The 18,132-nt window shown below is 35.6% G+C and overlaps 1 protein-coding gene and 1 long non-coding RNA gene across 5 annotated transcripts in view; one reads left to right on the top strand and one right to left on the bottom strand.

The window, feature by feature from the left end:
* LOC150108202 (telomerase reverse transcriptase-like) overlaps positions 1 to 18,132 on the bottom strand; it is a 432,232-nt gene that overhangs the window by 156,201 nt on the left and 257,899 nt on the right. For all 3 annotated transcript variants that reach the window (XM_090390650.1, XM_090390651.1, XM_090390652.1), the window contains 2 exons: positions 9,069 to 9,135; positions 701 to 743 (listed from right to left, as the gene is read on the bottom strand). In XM_090390650.1, coding sequence (XP_090246776.1) covers positions 701 to 743; positions 9,069 to 9,135 — 110 coding nt within the window. The remainder of the gene's footprint in view (positions 1 to 700; positions 744 to 9,068; positions 9,136 to 18,132) is intronic.
* The window catches only part of LOC150108203 (uncharacterized), a 261,776-nt gene that overhangs the window by 157,502 nt on the left and 86,142 nt on the right, over positions 1 to 18,132 (top strand). The gene's annotated exons all lie outside the window — the stretch shown is intronic.

The following is an 18,132-nucleotide window of genomic DNA, read 5'->3' as shown; positions in this document are numbered from 1 at the left end:
ATAAGAATGTTGCTGGTCAGTAATCATCAATAGTGTTGATCACAATGGAATAAACAAAGGATATTTTTTCAAAGTTCGATAAAGGGCTTATACTGCATTGCTTGGCTGGAGCCACAATTTTAACAGCAGAGCTGACTAGTTTCTCAAAAGGTGAGATATACCAGGTGTTTATTAATTGGAAAAATAACCCACATTGCTTGTCTAAGAGGTGCAATCTGGCCCTAAGACGGTCTGTCAGGAACGAGATCACCATTGTCTGAGAAGGCTTGTATGGATAAATAGAACTTCCTGTGTGTAGCAATTGACCAAAGCATTTAATGAAGGCAACCCATATCTCACTGAACTATGTGCAGGGAATTAAAGAGGATAGGTTTGGGCACTTGCATGCCTATACGAAAGCATGGTATTAAATAAAAGTTTCTAATTTAGTGGCTGGTATGTGCAGTATGTGTACATAGGGCTATGTTTGTCTGTTTTAAGGAATGAAGCACTCAAGTTTCTGGGAGGGAGAAAAACTTTACTAATTCTGTATGAGACTGGCTAACTCACCTTTTGAATATTTGAATATTTTTTGAATGAATATTTTTTGCACTCTAGATGGGACAATGTATACTGCATTGTCCAAATAGAACACAGATATTATATAATGAAAAATTTTTATAAGCCAAAAAAATTTATAAAGTCTTTTATTTTCTAATACCTGTGTGTCTAAAATAAGGGGAGAACACTGCAATGTAGTTAATCTGAAACAAACAAACAAAAAAATTAAATAAAAAACAATACTATAATAATAAACAGGAATTTACATGATATACAAAAATGATGTTTCCACAAAATGTACTTTAAATGGTTCCCAAAAAATTTATCTTAAAAAAGTTTACTGAGCACTAGTCCTTCAAAAGACATTTCACCAAACGATACTTCATTGAGAAAGCAACTTAGCAAAGGATAAATCACTATAAAAAGCTTGCCATTAATATTTGATGAACTGCTCTTCATTGAAACAATTAGTTTATCATGAAATATTATTTTTAAAGTAAACATTTCTGCATTTTCCCAAGAGAACAGTACAAACTGGAATGAGCATTGAAACTTTTCAAGAAATATTGTTTTATTTTAGGATATTATTCTGTAATAGGCAGCACATATTACATAACAGTAAGGTTATGATGTGTTCCTTGTTACTGAATATGTTTTGACTTGTATCGAGAGCTCATGGGTTAGAACATGGAAAGCAATTCATGTAAATTTAATATTTAATCATTTTCACTTGAAAATACCCACCAAGTTTTACAGATTCTTCACTTTTTTTTTTTTTTTTTTTAATGAAAAGAATGTTATTTGCTATCATAAAATAATAATCATCTAGCATTCATTCATTCATACAGGAAAGCAAATAAGAATAATTGGAAACTAATCTCGATACTGCCTTACCACTCATGCTTACTAAATTATTTTTAAGTGCCACATTATATGCTTCATGTCAACTACTCAACTGCAATACTTTTATTTTTACTCAAAAATAGTACATGATATGTACCCTCAAGATGTGTAAAAGATAATTTCCTGATATGTATAAGATACTATGACAGTACAACATAATTAAGCGAACACTATTATTAATGTCCTGTCAACAATTTTCCTCCAATTTAGCTGATCCCTAATCAGTAAAAATTATATTTCTGTCTTCTTGGGCACTTCTGTCAGTCCATCAAGACTGGACTTCTGGGTCTTTCTCTCTATTCTGTTTAAGTGACTGTACTACCTTAGATTAGCTCTGTTCACACACATTCTTAAATTATAAAAATGCCAAGTTCCTTGCTAATATCACAATTTTTAATATTATTTTGCTACTGATATCATCTGTTCACTCCGGCACACTCCCAAAAACACTCTATAACACTGAAATTTGCCTTCAGCCAAAAGCACGTGATTTTAACATAATTGTATATCCTGATTTACGCTCACGAGTAGACCTACACATTTTACCGTGTAGGCATTCAGAACTGAAATCCTACGGAATAGGATGGTTACTCCTTATTCCTGGAGGTATCCTATGTCTGTAGAAGCATGTGTTCAGGGGCCAGTTTGCCTGAGGAAAAATTCCAGATAAACTGGGGGGGGGGGGGGAACACTGCAGTCCACGCCCAAAACCGGCTAACTTGCCTATGTCTGAGAAAGATCCTAAGTTCCTCACATCAGCGACGGAAATTGAATGCAGGACACTCCTTTCCTAGGCATATGGTTGCAAAACGCAAAACCACTCGGCTAACTGAGCGGACAATTGTATATACTGAATAATAAAATGATATTTTTACTCACCCATTATTTTCTTAAGAAAGTAGTTTTTCAGAAAAATTCACTAGCATTGAGTCATGTTGAGTCAATTCAAAATTAATGCTCTCCAGGAAATACAGATGTACAAGGCTATTCAATCATGTCACGTAACATATGTGCTGTGACTGCACTACTACCATGAAAGGTAAGAGTAGGCAGATATGTGGTTATCTCTCTGAGTACAATATCTAGTTTTTGCACTTATGTGCTTTGGCATTTGATTTCCCTTGATTGAATGTAAATTTAAAATGTCTTTATAGAGTATATTTTGGTGTAGTTGCTCACTTGTTGCACAAAAGGCAGGCTGCAAAATTTTGACCACTGTCTGAAACAACATATTCCATAGATTTTTTCACTCGGTGTAAATTATATTTGACAAGAAATTATATTCTTGTTTAATTCTTGTTTTAACTTTACTCAAGTGTAAGCAAACAAGTTTTTCCATGTAAAGTATCTCCACAATTAGGCTACTTGTATATAGTGGCTGTTGCCTTCACATCAATTGCTTAGTATACCATAATGCAAAACAAACATCGTTTCAGATGTGTATATTTGTCATGTATTATGGGAAGGGCTACTACCCAAGACCAGTTTCAACCTTCACTGAGGTCTCATCAGTAGAAGGCAGACCCAAAAAAAGATACCAAGGTTGATTCGTTGTTAAGCTATATTTGGTCACTCAATTAGATAATTAAATTGAAATATACAGCGGTGCCTTTAACAATGGCCTCAGATAATGACGTACTTGGTTAACGATGAGTGGCTGTAAGAAAAAAATCTCTTGGTTAACGACACGGTTCTCGATTATGTGAACCTCTATCCGATCTAAAAAACTGAAATTTTCCGATTGCACTCAGCCACGTGCGGGAAGACATTGTAGAATAGAGAACAGCCATGTGGCACAGCTGTGAAGCTCAGATATGTTTGATCCATCATAGCCAGCTGTTTACGTTTTCCGTTTATTATTTCTTTTCTTGTAGTGTACTGTGCTTTCTTTTAAAATTTCTGGTTATAAATGCGTTTTTAAGCATTTATTTTTTATGTGTTGGTTCATATAGACAATAAATCGGCAGGTGCGTGTCACAGTTAGTTCGCCATCAAAAGGCAAAATAAAATCTCATCTGTATAATAATCGTTGTATCTATAAGCTGCTAATCAGTGTATGTTACAGTAAGTGCTGTATCTAATATCGTCACCTTACAAGCAAAATGCACCAAGTCAAAAATTGCAGGTTTCGAATTTAACTGTTAACTTTTATTTCAAAAAGTTTTTTTTTTTGAACTCTTACTTTTATTTTCAGGTGACGATATGTTCTTTGTATCCCTTTTGTCTGTGTTGTACAATTTGTAATAATACCGTATTTTGCATATCTTTTTTTTTTTATAGAGTGAATTTTTTTACCGTGTGACAAAATGGGTCCCAAAAAGAAAGCAAGTGAGGGGAAAAAAACAGAAAAATTTTCTCTATTGAACAGAAGAAAGAAATAATAGCAAAACATCATGAAGGTGTGAAAGTTATGCAGCTAGCTCGAATATATGAAACCAGTCATTCTACAAAATCAACCATTTTGGCTAAGAAAGAAGAACTTATGGTAGCTAAGGTTGCTAAGGGAACTTCAAGGTTGAATGTCAGAGGGCTTCTTTTTGAGAAAATGGAAAATCTATTACTAATTTGGATCAAAGAAAGAGAAATGGCATATGATACTACATCTCAAAATGCAATCTGTCAGAAAGCTAAACAGATTTATCAAGATTTGAAAAAGAAGACTTCGGGATCAAGTTCTGAGGTAGATGATGATGATTTCAAAGGTAGCAAAGGTTGGTTTGACAACTTTAAAAAAAAGAACAGGAATTCATAGTGTGGTCAGACATGGAGAGGCAGCTAGTGCTGACAAAGCAGCAGCAGATAAATTTGTCAATAGCTTTACAAGAATTATAGAAGAAGGAGAATACCTACTTCAACGAGTCTTCAATTGTGATGAGACTGGGTTATTTTGGAAGAAAATGCCCAACAGGACATTTATCACAAAAGAAGAAAAAACAGCTCCTGGGCATAAACCAATGAATGATAGGTTAACATTGCTTTTAGCAGCAAATGCAAGTGGAGACTGCAAGCTAAAACCAATGTTAATCTACCACTCAGAGAATCTCCGAGCATTCAAAAAGTTCAATGTCTCTAAATCCAATCTTGGTGTTTTGTGGAAGTCTAACAGCAAAGCCTGGGTCACAAGAATAGAATTTAGAGACTGGATTTGCGAAGTGTTTGGACCAACTGTCAAAGCCTATCTTGAGCAAAACAATCTGCCTCTAAAAGCCATTTTAACCTTGGATAACGCACCTGGCCATCCAACGGGCATACAAGAAGAGCTACCAGAGGAATTAGATTTTATCAAGGTGATTTTTCTTCCTCCCATGACTACATCTCTGATTCAACCTATGGATCAGCTGATAATTGCAAATTTTAAAAAACTTTACACAAGGGCACTTTTTACCAGGTGCTTTGACATGTGTGAGGCTACCAATATAACCCTAAGAAAATTTTGGAAGGAAGAATTCGACATTGTCATAGCAATTAGGCTAATTGTAAAGGCTTGGCAAGAAGTAACAACAAAATGTATCAAAGCAGCATGGAAGAAATTGTGTCCTTCTTTTGGTAATGAAGAAATTTCAGATGAAGGACACAAATTGGTAAAGGATATTGTGGCAACTTGCTCATGATCTTAACTTGGAAGTAGAGGAAGAAGATGTTGAAGAATTATTGGAGATGCATGACCGAGAACTGACTACTGATGAGCTAAAAGAACTTTTCAAGCAGCAATGTGACGAAAAGAAAATTTCATCTGAAGATGAGGATGGAGAGAAAGAACAAATTATGACTGCTGAAATCAAAAATGTTTTGGCAAAGTGGGAGGAAGTTCAAAATGTTGCTATGAAATGGAATCCAAACAAATCTGAGGTTATCAGAACTGCAGATCTATTTAATGAAAAGTCCATGCAGTTTTTCAGAAACATTTTAAAAAAGAGGCAGAAGCAAACAACCCTAGACATGTTTTTTACAGGTCCATTTGTCAAAAAACTTCAAAGTGAGCCCAATTAATTAAAAACTGATAATTAAAAACTGTTTTCATGAACAATTCATTTTATAAATGTTAATTTTTTTAGCAAAACTGTATAATAAATAAATGATATTTACCGTATTTTTATGACATTTTAAATGAGTTTCATCTGCATTTTTAATATGTACTATGGTTGTGGGGAGGAGCCGGAACAAATTAATCGATTTTCAATTAAATCTTATGCGGAATCGTACCTTGGATTACGGTCGTTAACCAAGGCACCACTGTATATTGATTTTTAATTGACCAGTGATTTATAAACATACACCGCCAACAAGTTTTGCCAACAGAGCTGTTTAGCTTCTTCAGGGCTTATAACGGTAAGAGAAAACTCAAAGTGGCTAGTACAGAGAAAATGGAGTAACACTATCGTATAAGTTAAAACAGACGCATAACATTATACACATAGAGTGTGTTGTATTAGTCACTGTTGTGTGAGCATGCTCTGTAATTTTGAGCAAAATTAAATTCTGGCAGACTGAGTGATTTTATTAAGGTTTTCCATATGTCAGCTATTATCATTCCCTGGTTTCTGTTAAGATTTCCTCCAGAACAAAGGACTACTATGGCTTTTTTGAAATTTCTACAACAGAAGTCTTCTTCTAGATAAGGCATGGAGCTGCTATCCCAATCAATGGTATGGTTTGTAATCACAAAATGATCTGTTCTGTTGTAATTAACATCTCCTATATGTTCTTTTTTTTCAGATTTCGAGGCTTCTTGACGTCTGTCCTATATAGTTTAGACCACAAGTACATGGGATGTTGTACACTCCAGCGTGTTTGAAGAAAGCGATCTTAAAATGTGACAGACAGTCTTGACTGGTTTGAACTCAACTCTGATGTTGCAAGGCTTAAGAAGATTTGTGATCTTTCTCAACACTGTACCTGCATAAGGAATAATTATGGATGATCTGTACTGAGTGATGGTAGATTGTGGTTGTGGGGGATTACTATGAAGAATTTCACTATATCCATTGATGCCACAATTCTATGGCACCCCGAAAGTCCTCAACAGTGGAGTTCTGTTACGCCCGATCACTGACGGAAGAAATTCTCATACATATTTATTGTCCAAACACCTCTCCAGCCTCCTAAAAGGACATATCAGAAAATTGGACACTTACATTAAGAATTCAAAGCACTTTATTGAAAAATTGAAAAACATCTCAATCTTAAAGACAGACATTCTCACTAGCTTGGACGTGGTATCCTTATTTACCAACATCTCAGTAGAAGAAGTTATCAGTATCCTATACAATCTCTTCCCTGAAGATACAGTTCACCTTTTTCGTCATTGCCTTAAATGTAATTATTTTAAATGGAATGATATGATATATGAACAACTAAATGGCTTAACTGTGGGCAGTCCCATTTCACTGCCCTGTGCAGATCTGTTCATGGAAAAGCTAGAAAAAGATATCCTTTCAAAATTAGACCCAAAGCCTTTAGTATGGTGGAAGTATGTAGATGATGTCTTCATAATTTGGAGGGACACAAAAACAGCTCTTTTGGACTTTTTAACCAAAATTAATTCTTTCCATCCAAAAATACAATTCACTTTGAAACTGGAAAAAGATAATCACCTATCATTTCTGGATATCCTAATCAAGAAACTAGCAGATGGACATATCAAGCTAACAGTCTACCACAAACCAACACACACTGGACACTACCTTCATTTCAAATCAACTCACCATATTTTCCAGAAGCTCAGCATAATACATATGCTCAAAAATAGAGCCACCAACATCATCTCAGAAGAAAAAGAACTCTATGATGAACTTACTCATATATCAGAGATATTAATAAAAAATGGCTATCCAAGGAATTTAATCAACAAGATTCTTCATAGCAATCCCCCACAACAACAACAATCTACCATCACTCAATACAGATCATCCATAGTTATTCCTTATGCAGGTACAGTGTCGAAACAGATCGCAAAACTTCTTAAGCCTTTCAACATCAGAGTTGCGGTCAAACCAGTCAAGACTGTCCATCACGTTTTAAGATCGCCAAAAGACATTAATGCTTTTTTCAAACACGCTGGAGTGTACAACATCCCATGTACTTGTGGTCTAAACTACATAGGATGGTTCAATCACCCTCCATACAAAGAAACCACTCTTCATCCTCTTGCTCACAACTTCCTTTTGTAACTGGCCCCTTGTCCTTGCTCCACCACATAAAAGTTTAAAAGTCTCAATTATATTACCTCTCCTTCTACCTACCAAACTCTGCAATCCACATTCCCTCAGCCTATCTTCATAAATAACATTGTACAGTCTTGATACCATCTTTGTTATCTACCTCTGCACACTCTTTCCACAGTTAATTTATCCCTTTCAAATTCTGGGAGTCAAATTTGAGCACAATAGTCCAAAGTGTGGTCTGATCAGGGTTTTATATAATGCAATGACAACTCTTATCTCTTCAGGTCAGCATCCTTCTCAGTATTGCAGCAATCCTCTGGGTTATCTTCATCACAATATGTTCCCTGAATTTCAGGTTTCTATCAATCATTACCCCCAGATCCCTTGGCTCCACCACTTCCTCCAACAGAGTATGCAGCCTCCAATCGATGTGTCCCAAACTTCAAGAATTTACATTTAGCTGCATTAAACTGAAACCCCCATTCATTTGCCCATCTGTCCAGTTTATTCAAATCCTCTTGCAGGGGATATCTTGATTGATAACTAAATTGTGAGAGCCCATCCTTGTTTGTTGAGTATTCAGGTGGATACCTAGTAACAAGTGTATACTACGAGCAGATGAGGATTGGACAATAGGTAAGAAGCCCTGTCAGTTCTGCACTTTTGCTTAAAAGGATGTGGAGGTCTCAGCCCAGTTATCCAGCTTTGATCCTTAAGTTACCCTGTAATTGTATGCATGGTATCCTTGTACACTACTACCATATTACTGCTCCAAAAACCAAAATTAGCCATAATGCAGCTACAATATTACTTAAAAAAACATTTGCCAGACTTCGTATTGTTTTCTTTTGCAAAGAGTGCTGAACACAGAAAATAATTGTTGCTACTAGAAACTATTCATCTTAAGTAGTTTTGTGAAATACAATACACTGTACAGTGTAGATTAATCACTTATTGTAGGTGAGCTCTTGAACCTGATTTTCTCTTGAAAAGAACAGATATGATGTTAGAAATCTATAACTTTTTAACACTTGTAAATCATATCTTAATATGTTTCAGCAGAGCTTGCTAGACATTTTTTAAAAGCTATAAATTAAAGATACCCAAAAATTATATTTCTTGGTTTAATCTTTTATCCAAGTGTAAGCAAACAAAGTTTGCACCTGAAGTAATTTCAGGACTGGGCAATTTGTATATAGAAGCTAATGACTTGCCTTAGTACCTCATAATGCAAAGCACATATCCTTACAGACATGTAATAATGCTATGCATTATGATAGGAAGGGTCACTACTCAGACCGGTTTTGAACTTTATTGAGGTCTCATCAGTGGGAGCCAAGTATAAGGATTAAACCAAGAATATAACTGCTTGGCATCTTTAATTTAAAGTATAACCAAGTGGAGAAACTTTCAACATTTATTAAAAGCATTATAGACTGCAAGTAGAAAAGTTTTACTTACAATATCAATTTCTTTTTAATATTTTGTCCTACATTTTTCAAATCAACTGCCATAGTATGACGTGATGCTGAAAGAAAATTTAGGAAAAATTTATCATGCAGTAATGATAGAGATACTGCGAGCAAATATACAATTAGAATTGATTTTTATCGTAATCATCATTATTTCCTGATATGTACCCTCAAAGGGTGTTCAGGCTACTATGATAGTACTACATGATTAAGTTGACATTACAATAATCTCTTATCAATAATTTTCCTTCAAATTAGTCTATTACTTGTCATCACTCCGATTTTGTTGTATCTAACATTTTTCTCTTCTAAGGCACTTCTGATTGAATCAATCCACCTAAATCCCATCTTGGGATCAAACACCTGTTTTGCTTACCTTTTCTCTCCCATTCTGTTTACATAACCATACCACCTTGGATTAGCACTCCTGACACATTTTTGAATGCTAACAATGTCAAATGGTAGGTTTTTGTGGGGCAGAGTTTAAGGCTTTCTCTTCAAAAGTCTCTATAAAGAAGTTGGCCAAGGGTGGAGAGAGAGTGGTGAACCCATGGCTGTCCCCTCTATCTGTTTGTAGAATTTTCCCTGCCAAACAAAATAGCCTGAGTTCATTGTGAGCTGAAATAGGGCTGAGATATGGGGGTAGGGGGGATTTGGCTTGGATGAGCTCTAAGGTTTCCTTGAGTGGGACATTTGTGAACAAGGAGGAGACGTCAAAACTGACCATTATGTCAGTATGTTGGAGTGTAAGGTTTTCTACACTGGCTTTGAAGTGGGCTGAGTTTTTTATATGTGGTGGTGTGTTGCTAGTATAGTGTGCGAGCGCTTTGGCTAAATGTTTGGCTAATTTGTACGTGGGGGAATCAATGCTATCCACTATGGGACGTAATGGCACATTTTGTTTATGTATTTTTGGAAGCCCATAAATACAGGGGGGGGGTCGAGTTAAAAGGTTTAAGTTTGTTAGTAACGTCCACAGGCCAAGAAGTGACCTTCTTAAGGAGCCTATGGAGTTTTCTAATTTGTGAGTTGGTGGGATTGTATTCAATAGGAAGGTAAATAGCCCGATCTAGCAATAAAGCATTAAGCTTACCTCTGTAGTCCATTTGATAACGGTAGCATTCCCCTTATCCGCTTTGGTGATTACTATTTCTTTGTTTTTCTTCATTTCCTGTAGAGCCTTATATTCACTATTGGATATGTTGGTTTTAGGAGGTTTTGCTTTGGTGAGAACACAGCCTAGTAGCTATGCACTTCACAACCATATGCCTGGGGAAGGAGTGTCCTTGGTTCGATTCCTATCAACGACGTGAGGAGCTCAAGGATCTTCCTCAGCCATAGCCAAGTTAGCTGGTCTTGGGCATGGAGAGCAGGGTTTTTTCCACCAGTTTATCTGGGGTTTTTCATCCCGCAAGCAGGCAAACCAGCCCAGTGAACACACAGGCTACAGTCATAGGATATGATACGGCAAGGAAGGCAACGGGAAACCACCTTGCTCATAATCATTTCTCTAGATGGTGGCATATATATCTATCCCCAAACAGCCATAAGGCTAAATACTATCAATCAATCATATTCTAAATAAATTTATTCAGTTGAATCCCTGCTATACCAACTTTGGTTATCTCGTTGTCTATTTCCAGATTTAAATTGCTGTCTTCACTAAACACTATGCCTAAATAGCTGAAATATTTTACTTGTTCTATAGGCTCTCCATTCAGAATGCAGCTGAAATTTTCTATGTTCCTGCCTATTTTCATAGTTTTAATTTTTTTTTAGTGCTGATTTTCATGCCAAATTTTTTACAGCTGTTGTTCAATTGCGTTAGAGAATTCTAGAGACTTACAATGCATGTGTTTAGAAGTACAACATCATCTGCATAAAGCAAAGAGCTAAGTTTGGCATTTTCAACTCTAATATCAGGCTCAAAGCCACTTTCCTTCATAATGTGATCCATGTAGATCAGGGTTTCTCAAACTTTTTCTACAACGGAACACTTCACAAATCCTGAAACGTTCACGGAACACCTTGGTTATTTTGTAATGTATTAATTAATAATTAATTGATAATTTAGCTTATTTTTATTGCTAATTAATAATTGCTAATTAATTAAACATCAATTAAACCATCCAATTAATTTGTGCTGATTTTCATTGACATATCATTTACTTGTAGGGTAGGTAAATATAAATAAAATAAATGAGTAAATCTAAGCGTTAAAAAAAAAACAATCATTTATTGTCAAATGTTAATTAGTAAAAACAAAACACATAAAAATAGTAAAACAGTTAATGACTCCGATGTTTTTGGGTCTTTGAATTACAAATTCTTTTGATATCAGGCACAATATTAGAAAGTTGAAGTCTCGTATTTGGTGTAGTGTCGAGTCTGTTCCTGGACTTTCATTTGGTTGCAGCATAATATGAAAATCCTGCCTCGCATAAATATGTCGTTGTAAAAGGAAATAAAACAAGAATAGCTAGTTTTGACACGCTGGGGTACTCTTCTGTTAAATTTGTCCAGAAATCATTTACTGGCAGTTCCTTATATTTTTGTTTTAAATCAAAGTCACTAATTAAGTCAATTAGATTTTCATAGTCACTTGCGCTGAAGCCTGCTAGCTTAGCTGTCACTGTAAACGGATTCAGAACCCAGGAATTGTCCTCACTGGATTTTGGAAAATATTGCAAAAGGGTTGATTGCAAGTCATGCAAGTGCTCTAAAATTACGTTAGATACTTCTTCATTTACTTTAGAATTTATTTCAGTCAAAAATTCATGCAAGGTGGGAAAACAATCAAAATTATTCTGTTCAACTGTAGAAATCCAGAATTGCAACTTCCTATCAAAAGATGCAATTTTATCTCTTGTATTAAAAATTATAACATTCTTTCCTTGTAATGATAAATTAATTTCATTGCACTTTGTAAAAATATCTGCAGATAGGCAAGACTCATCAACCATGAAGAATTTCTTAATAATTCAATAAAATTTTGTCCTAAATTATGTGACATCAAGAAGACCATTAACTTACTACGAAGTTCAAAAAGCTTCAATAATGCTTTTCCTCTGGATAGCCACCTCACTTCATTTAATAAAAGTGCGTTATGTGCACTACCCATTTCATTGCACAAAATTTTAAATAATCTGGATTGAAGTGGTTGAGATTTTACATAGTGATCATTTTTACGGCTTCATCCAAAATAGTTTTTAAATATGTAGGAATTCTTTTTGTTACTAGTGCTTGTTCATGCAAAACACAATGACTTTTGGTGGCTCTTGTAGCTACTTGCAGGATACGTGTTACAACTCCCTTCATCTTTCCTACCATTGCTTGAGCACCATCTCTACAAATATCAATACACTTCTCCCAACCGATTTCCTGTTTTGTAATATAATTATTAATACAGTTGAATATATCTTCTCCGGTAGTTTTTTCTTGTAGATATTCACACGAGTAAATCTTCTTCAATACTTTTATCAAATATGTAACGAACAAACACTAGTAATACAGTGAGTCCTGCGACATCTGTAGATTCATCCATTTGCAATGAATATTGACTGCAAAGTCTAAGTCAATGAATTAGCTCTTTTTCTATGTCAGCAGAAAGATCTATGATGCGGCGTGAAACAGCATCATTTGATAATTATACTGCATCTATTTTTTTAATAACCTGCTCGTTTTACATACATGATACAATGTCTTTCACACAAGGGTTAATGAGCGTCACACCAACTGTATGAGCTTCACCATGAAGTGCAATGCGGTAACTCATGCGAAAAGATGCCTCTGTTGCATTTTCAGTTGTAGCAATGTAGCCATTTGAAGTTTAGATTTTTCTAGCAAGTCACGTTGTCTCATAAAAAAATGAATATCTTTTCCTTAGTAATCGGTGTGTTTCGTTTCGAAGTGCCTACGAAGTTTAGCTGGAGCCAATGAACTGTTTACTAGTATTTTATTACATAAAACACATTGCATCAGGAGCACGTGTATTGCCAATACACGTAAATCCATAATTTAAATAACTTTCATGGTACTTCCGTTTTGGTCTGTTCTTAGATGACTCTTGTTCTTTAATATTAGCTTTTGAAGAAACCACAGTTTGCAATTCCATATCTTCTCCAATCGTACGAGTAGATGTGTCAGCAGAAGTACTTGCTCCGCCTTGTGTTAAAGTTCCTGTCTTTAAACAAGAATCCATGGGTATTTTTTCAATAATATTCAAATTCCAATATTTGTCAGAGCTATAATAAAAACAAATAGAATTGTGTTGTAAAGATAACTTTAGTATGAAAAACAATAGGATTATAAATAAGAAATGTCGAATAATATAAAAGTAAATGATAATGCAAAATAGTAAAAAAAGACTGCAACACACAAAAGTAAATATGAATTGTAACAATACTTGTAAGAAAAGTACTAAACTGTATCAAATAATGTAAAAGCAATTGTAATAAGAATGATTTGATAAAATGTTCAGTAACAAAAATTAAACAGTTTGAAATAAATCAGATATTAATTATAAAATTAGTTAAAAGAGTAAGAGGAATTCTTTTTTTAAAAGCCGCCTCGCCTACTCCCTATATACGGGAATAAAAAGGCATTAGCTGATTTTTTTTTTCAGAGGGCCCGGTCCCAACAAATTTACTCGTAAATACCTTTCCAAAATTTTTTAAAGTTCATACATTAACATAAATATTAATAATTAATTATGGCATAATCATAAAGAGTATTAGTACACTTATGTATATGGTGTGGCATGCTGACAAATATAAATTACATTTAAATTAGTTATCAATCACTGGGCTAATGAAATCTTGTAGCATGTCATAGTTTCTTCGGGCAAACATCATTAAATTAATTCGTGCTGATTTTCATTGACATATCCCATTCTGATCACCAAATATATTTATAATATTATTATAAGTACTTACGAGTGAATGAAGACTTTTTCTCCTGTGGGCTGGTAGTTTTCCCCCTCCTTTTGTACATCCTGAAGATTGCTTTGTAGGCTGGTGGTAGATGACTCACTATCTGTTGCGTCACAAACACCTTCAATAAGAGATTTCTTAACACCAAACTTAAACAAAGTCCCTAGTCTATTATTCATATTAGATTTTAACTCTGTATTCCTATTACTTTTAAAAAAATGATGGCACTCCAGTTTCAGAACAAGCACTTACACACTGCAATACGAACTTGCGAAGAAAGTATTCAGTAGTAATAGATTTGAGAACCGGATACAGACTACCTTGATCTTCAATTTCAGTGGAAAAATTTTCTTTATACTTCCTTGCTGATTAGTCACTGACATTTGCAACGCAGATGTTATTTCATTCAGTTTTGAGAACACGACGGCCGTTGTTGTAATCGACTTGGAGGCAATCTTTATGATCGGTCATAAACGGTGGTATTCTCTTTCCCGATTGTTGAAAGATTTCAATGTGTGAAAATTAAGGATTCATGAATATTTCCATGTTTAAAAATATGCTGCTTGGTCACTGATATTTGCTACACAGATGTCATTTCCTTCAGTTCTGAGAACAGAGGATATGACACCAATTGTTGTAATGGGCTTGCAGGCAATTTTTATAACCCCTCATAAACAGCGGCATTCCCTTTCCCAAATGTTGAAACGTTTCGATGTGTGAAAATTAACGATACACAGATGTTATTAGGTGTTCTGGGTGTGAGCTTTTCGACATATTCATGAATATTATTCTCCTCAGAATATTTTTACTATAAAATATTTATTCATGAAAAATGCTTAGAAAACTAAAATGACAAATTCCAGAACTTCTCGCGAAACACCTATTCAGCTTCCGCAGAACACTAGTGTTCCGTGGAACACAGTTTGAGAAACCCTGATGTAGATGATGAATAAATGTGGAGATAATGTGCATCCTTATCTTGCACCTGATTTTGCATCAAAACATCATGTATTTCCTTCATCATGTTGGAAGTTTAATGGAGTATTGGCAGCACCAAGAAAGAATTAAAAACAAATTTTAATGCTTCCTATATTTTGTCTCAGTCACTGAAATGTGAATTGTACTCACATTTCAGCGAGTACAAAGAACACTTGTACTTGCTGAAATGTGAACAAAGAACACACACTACTCAATGAAACACTTGGGTAACTCTCAGTAGGCATTTGTAGGCAACCTAGGATATAAACTATGAAACTCATTGGGTTCGAGGTTATATGGTGAGTGGTCAGTGTAATTTAGTGCTCGTGTAAAATTGATTTTATAGTATATTAGAATGATTTTCGTGTTTTTAGAGTATTTTGTGTGTCTTTATAACATATTTTATTGGGGCTGTCGCCGCTAGAGGGATTCGTAGTGTGTAGTGTTCGTGAAAGCTCCGGATAAGATAAGTATTATTTTCAGTTATCGTTGATAAATTTATTTAATATTGCGTAGTTTTGTTTGCCTTGCGTCTCTTAGTGCATCTTTTTGTGTGTTTTTGGTGTGTTATAATTTATAATTTGATAAAATACGTTGCAAGTAAGTATGGCTCCAGTACGAAGGAAAATGGCAGCCAGTAATGATGGTTCGCCATCGTTAACAAAGAACGGTAGTATAAAAGAGATGATTCAGTGTACTAGCTGCGAAATGTACGCTTTGCGGAGTGCGGTCAGATGATAATAAAGGAGTGAATGTGTGTAGAAAATGTAGGGAGAACGAGAAATTGAAGAGTATTTCGGATTGTGAGTGTGATATTTTTGTCAAACTTCAGAATGAAGAAAATAGGGATATGACAAGAAACGGCGAGGTTGTACCAGAGAATTGTGAGAGTGTGAATGTAGAAAGTGTGAATGATAGTATTAATGGTTTTACTGAGAATAAAAAAGATGAGATAGACGCAATGAGTGAGATCGCGTTATTGAATGGTGCGATACAAAGGGCAAAACAGCAGCTAGAACGTATGAGCAAAAGTCGACTGAATGAACCAGCCAATAATAAAAAGTATGACAGGAAAAATAGACGTATGAGTGTGAACATGAACAAAATGAAGGATAGAGTGCTGTATGGAGACTCGTTAGTACGAGGTGTGATAGTAGAGGATTTGACAAAATCGTACCAACATTGTGCGACCATAAAGGATGTAACTGAGTCTATTAGAGAGCAAAAGGAAAGGGTGAAAGAAATGATTGTTGTGGCAGGTACGAATGATTTGAAAGGAGACAAAATGGAAATGATAGAAGACCTGAATGAATTGTTTGAGGTAGCAAAAGAAAAGAGTGAGAGAGTTAGAATGATTAGTCTTTTGCCACGGTATGGCAGTGAAATGTTTAAAAGGAGGGCCATAATTGCGAATGACTTTATGCGTGGGTTATGTATGACGAGTGGTGTGGAATTTGTGGACGTGTGGAGCGAGTTCGATGGGTGAAAGGATCTATATAAGATGGATGGCTTGCATTTGAATGGTTACGGTGTAAGAAGACTTGAGAAAGTGTTGCTGAATGTGGTGGATGTGCAAATTCAGGGAAACTAGATTTATTAAGGGGGAGGGGAGTAGATATACAGTCCTTAGGGAGGCAGTTGAATGTAAGAATGAATATGCCCGAGCAAATAAGGACAACAAATCAGAGTGGGATAGTTGACATAAGGCATCAAGGTAGGGTTGGGGCTAATGGGGGTCTTAAATTCATGTACACTAATGCTAGGAGTATTAGGAACAAGAAGGAAGAGTTTTTGGCCATGGTTGGCACTTCCAGACCACAGGTTATTGGTATTAGTGAAACATGGCTGACTGTAGATGATATAGCTAGTGAGATTGAATGTGATGGGTATAGTGTGTTCAGGAATGACAGGGAGAATAAAATGGGGGGAGAAGTATTGTTGGTGATAGCTGATGAGCTGCAGCCAAGGAGAACAGAAGTTGAATTGCAGGATAGAGAAAAGAGCACATTTGAGGCCATCTGGTGTGAGATTGTGGCTAGCAGAACTAAATATACAATTGGGTGCTGCTATAGACTAGGTGATGGAAAAGATGGTGGTGAAAGTATGCACAAGCAAATAGAAGAAATGAGTGGAAGGAGGATGATTATTATGGGAGATTTCAACTATGGTCACATTGATTGGAGTGAGGAGAGGACACACGGGAGGAAGGAATTGGATTTTATGCGGTTATTAAGGGATAACTATCTGCGACAGCATGTAATGGAAAATACTAGGGGTCAGAGAGTGCTTGACCTAGTAATTACAACTGAGGATTTGGCTGTAACAAATATGACCACATTGCTACCAATCGGTGAGAGTGATCATAGGGTCTTGACTTGGGAGGTGGCTAAAGGTGTAGAATTTTCAATTAAGACAGGGTACATGTGGAATTATCGGGCTGGAAAGTATGACAAGCTTAGGAGTTTGATTGGTTCAGTGCCATGGCATGTACAACTGCAAGGACTAGAAGTCGATAGTGCATGGGAGGTAGTTAAGAAGTGTTTGCATGAAGCAATGGCTGACTGTATACCTAGAGTCCGAATAATAAATCAACTAGGGGTTAAATGGATGAATAACACCATTAAGCTTGAGCTGCAAAAAAAGAAACAACTATGGAGGGAATTTAAGGAGAAAGGTCACCGGCAGACACATGAACGGTATAAAGCACAGGCCAGAAGGGTAACGAGTGTGGTAAGAAAAGCAAAAAAGGATTACGAAAGAACATTGGCCATGCAAGCTAAAGAGAATCCTAAACAGTTTTTTAGATATGTAGCAAGTAAAAGGAAAAATGTAGATGGCAGAATGATTTTAAAGATGCCGATGGTAGGGAGGTAACTGAATCAGTTGATATAGTTGAGTTACTGAGTGAGCACTTTGCAAGAATATATCATCCAGGTGGTGGATGATATATTCTTGATGACATTGCAGAAACGAATGTACCAGTAGATTATACGGGAATTGTGGTGAATGAAGTGGAGGTGAGTAGTCTATTGCATAACCTCAATGTCAATACATCTGTTGTGGGATTGGATGGTATACCAGCTTGGCTCGTGTTGTACGAGAAGCAGCTAAAGAATTGTCAGTACCCTTGACCATTTTGTTTAA

This window comes from Typopeltis vanoorti, chromosome 3 (assembly GCF_054136105.1).
Source record: "Typopeltis vanoorti isolate ZY-2024b chromosome 3, IOZ_Tvanoo_1.0, whole genome shotgun sequence".
NCBI lineage: Eukaryota > Metazoa > Arthropoda > Arachnida > Uropygi > Thelyphonidae > Typopeltis > Typopeltis vanoorti.
Note: the sequence above shows the minus strand (reverse complement) of the source record. Positions and strands in the feature narration are given on the sequence as shown.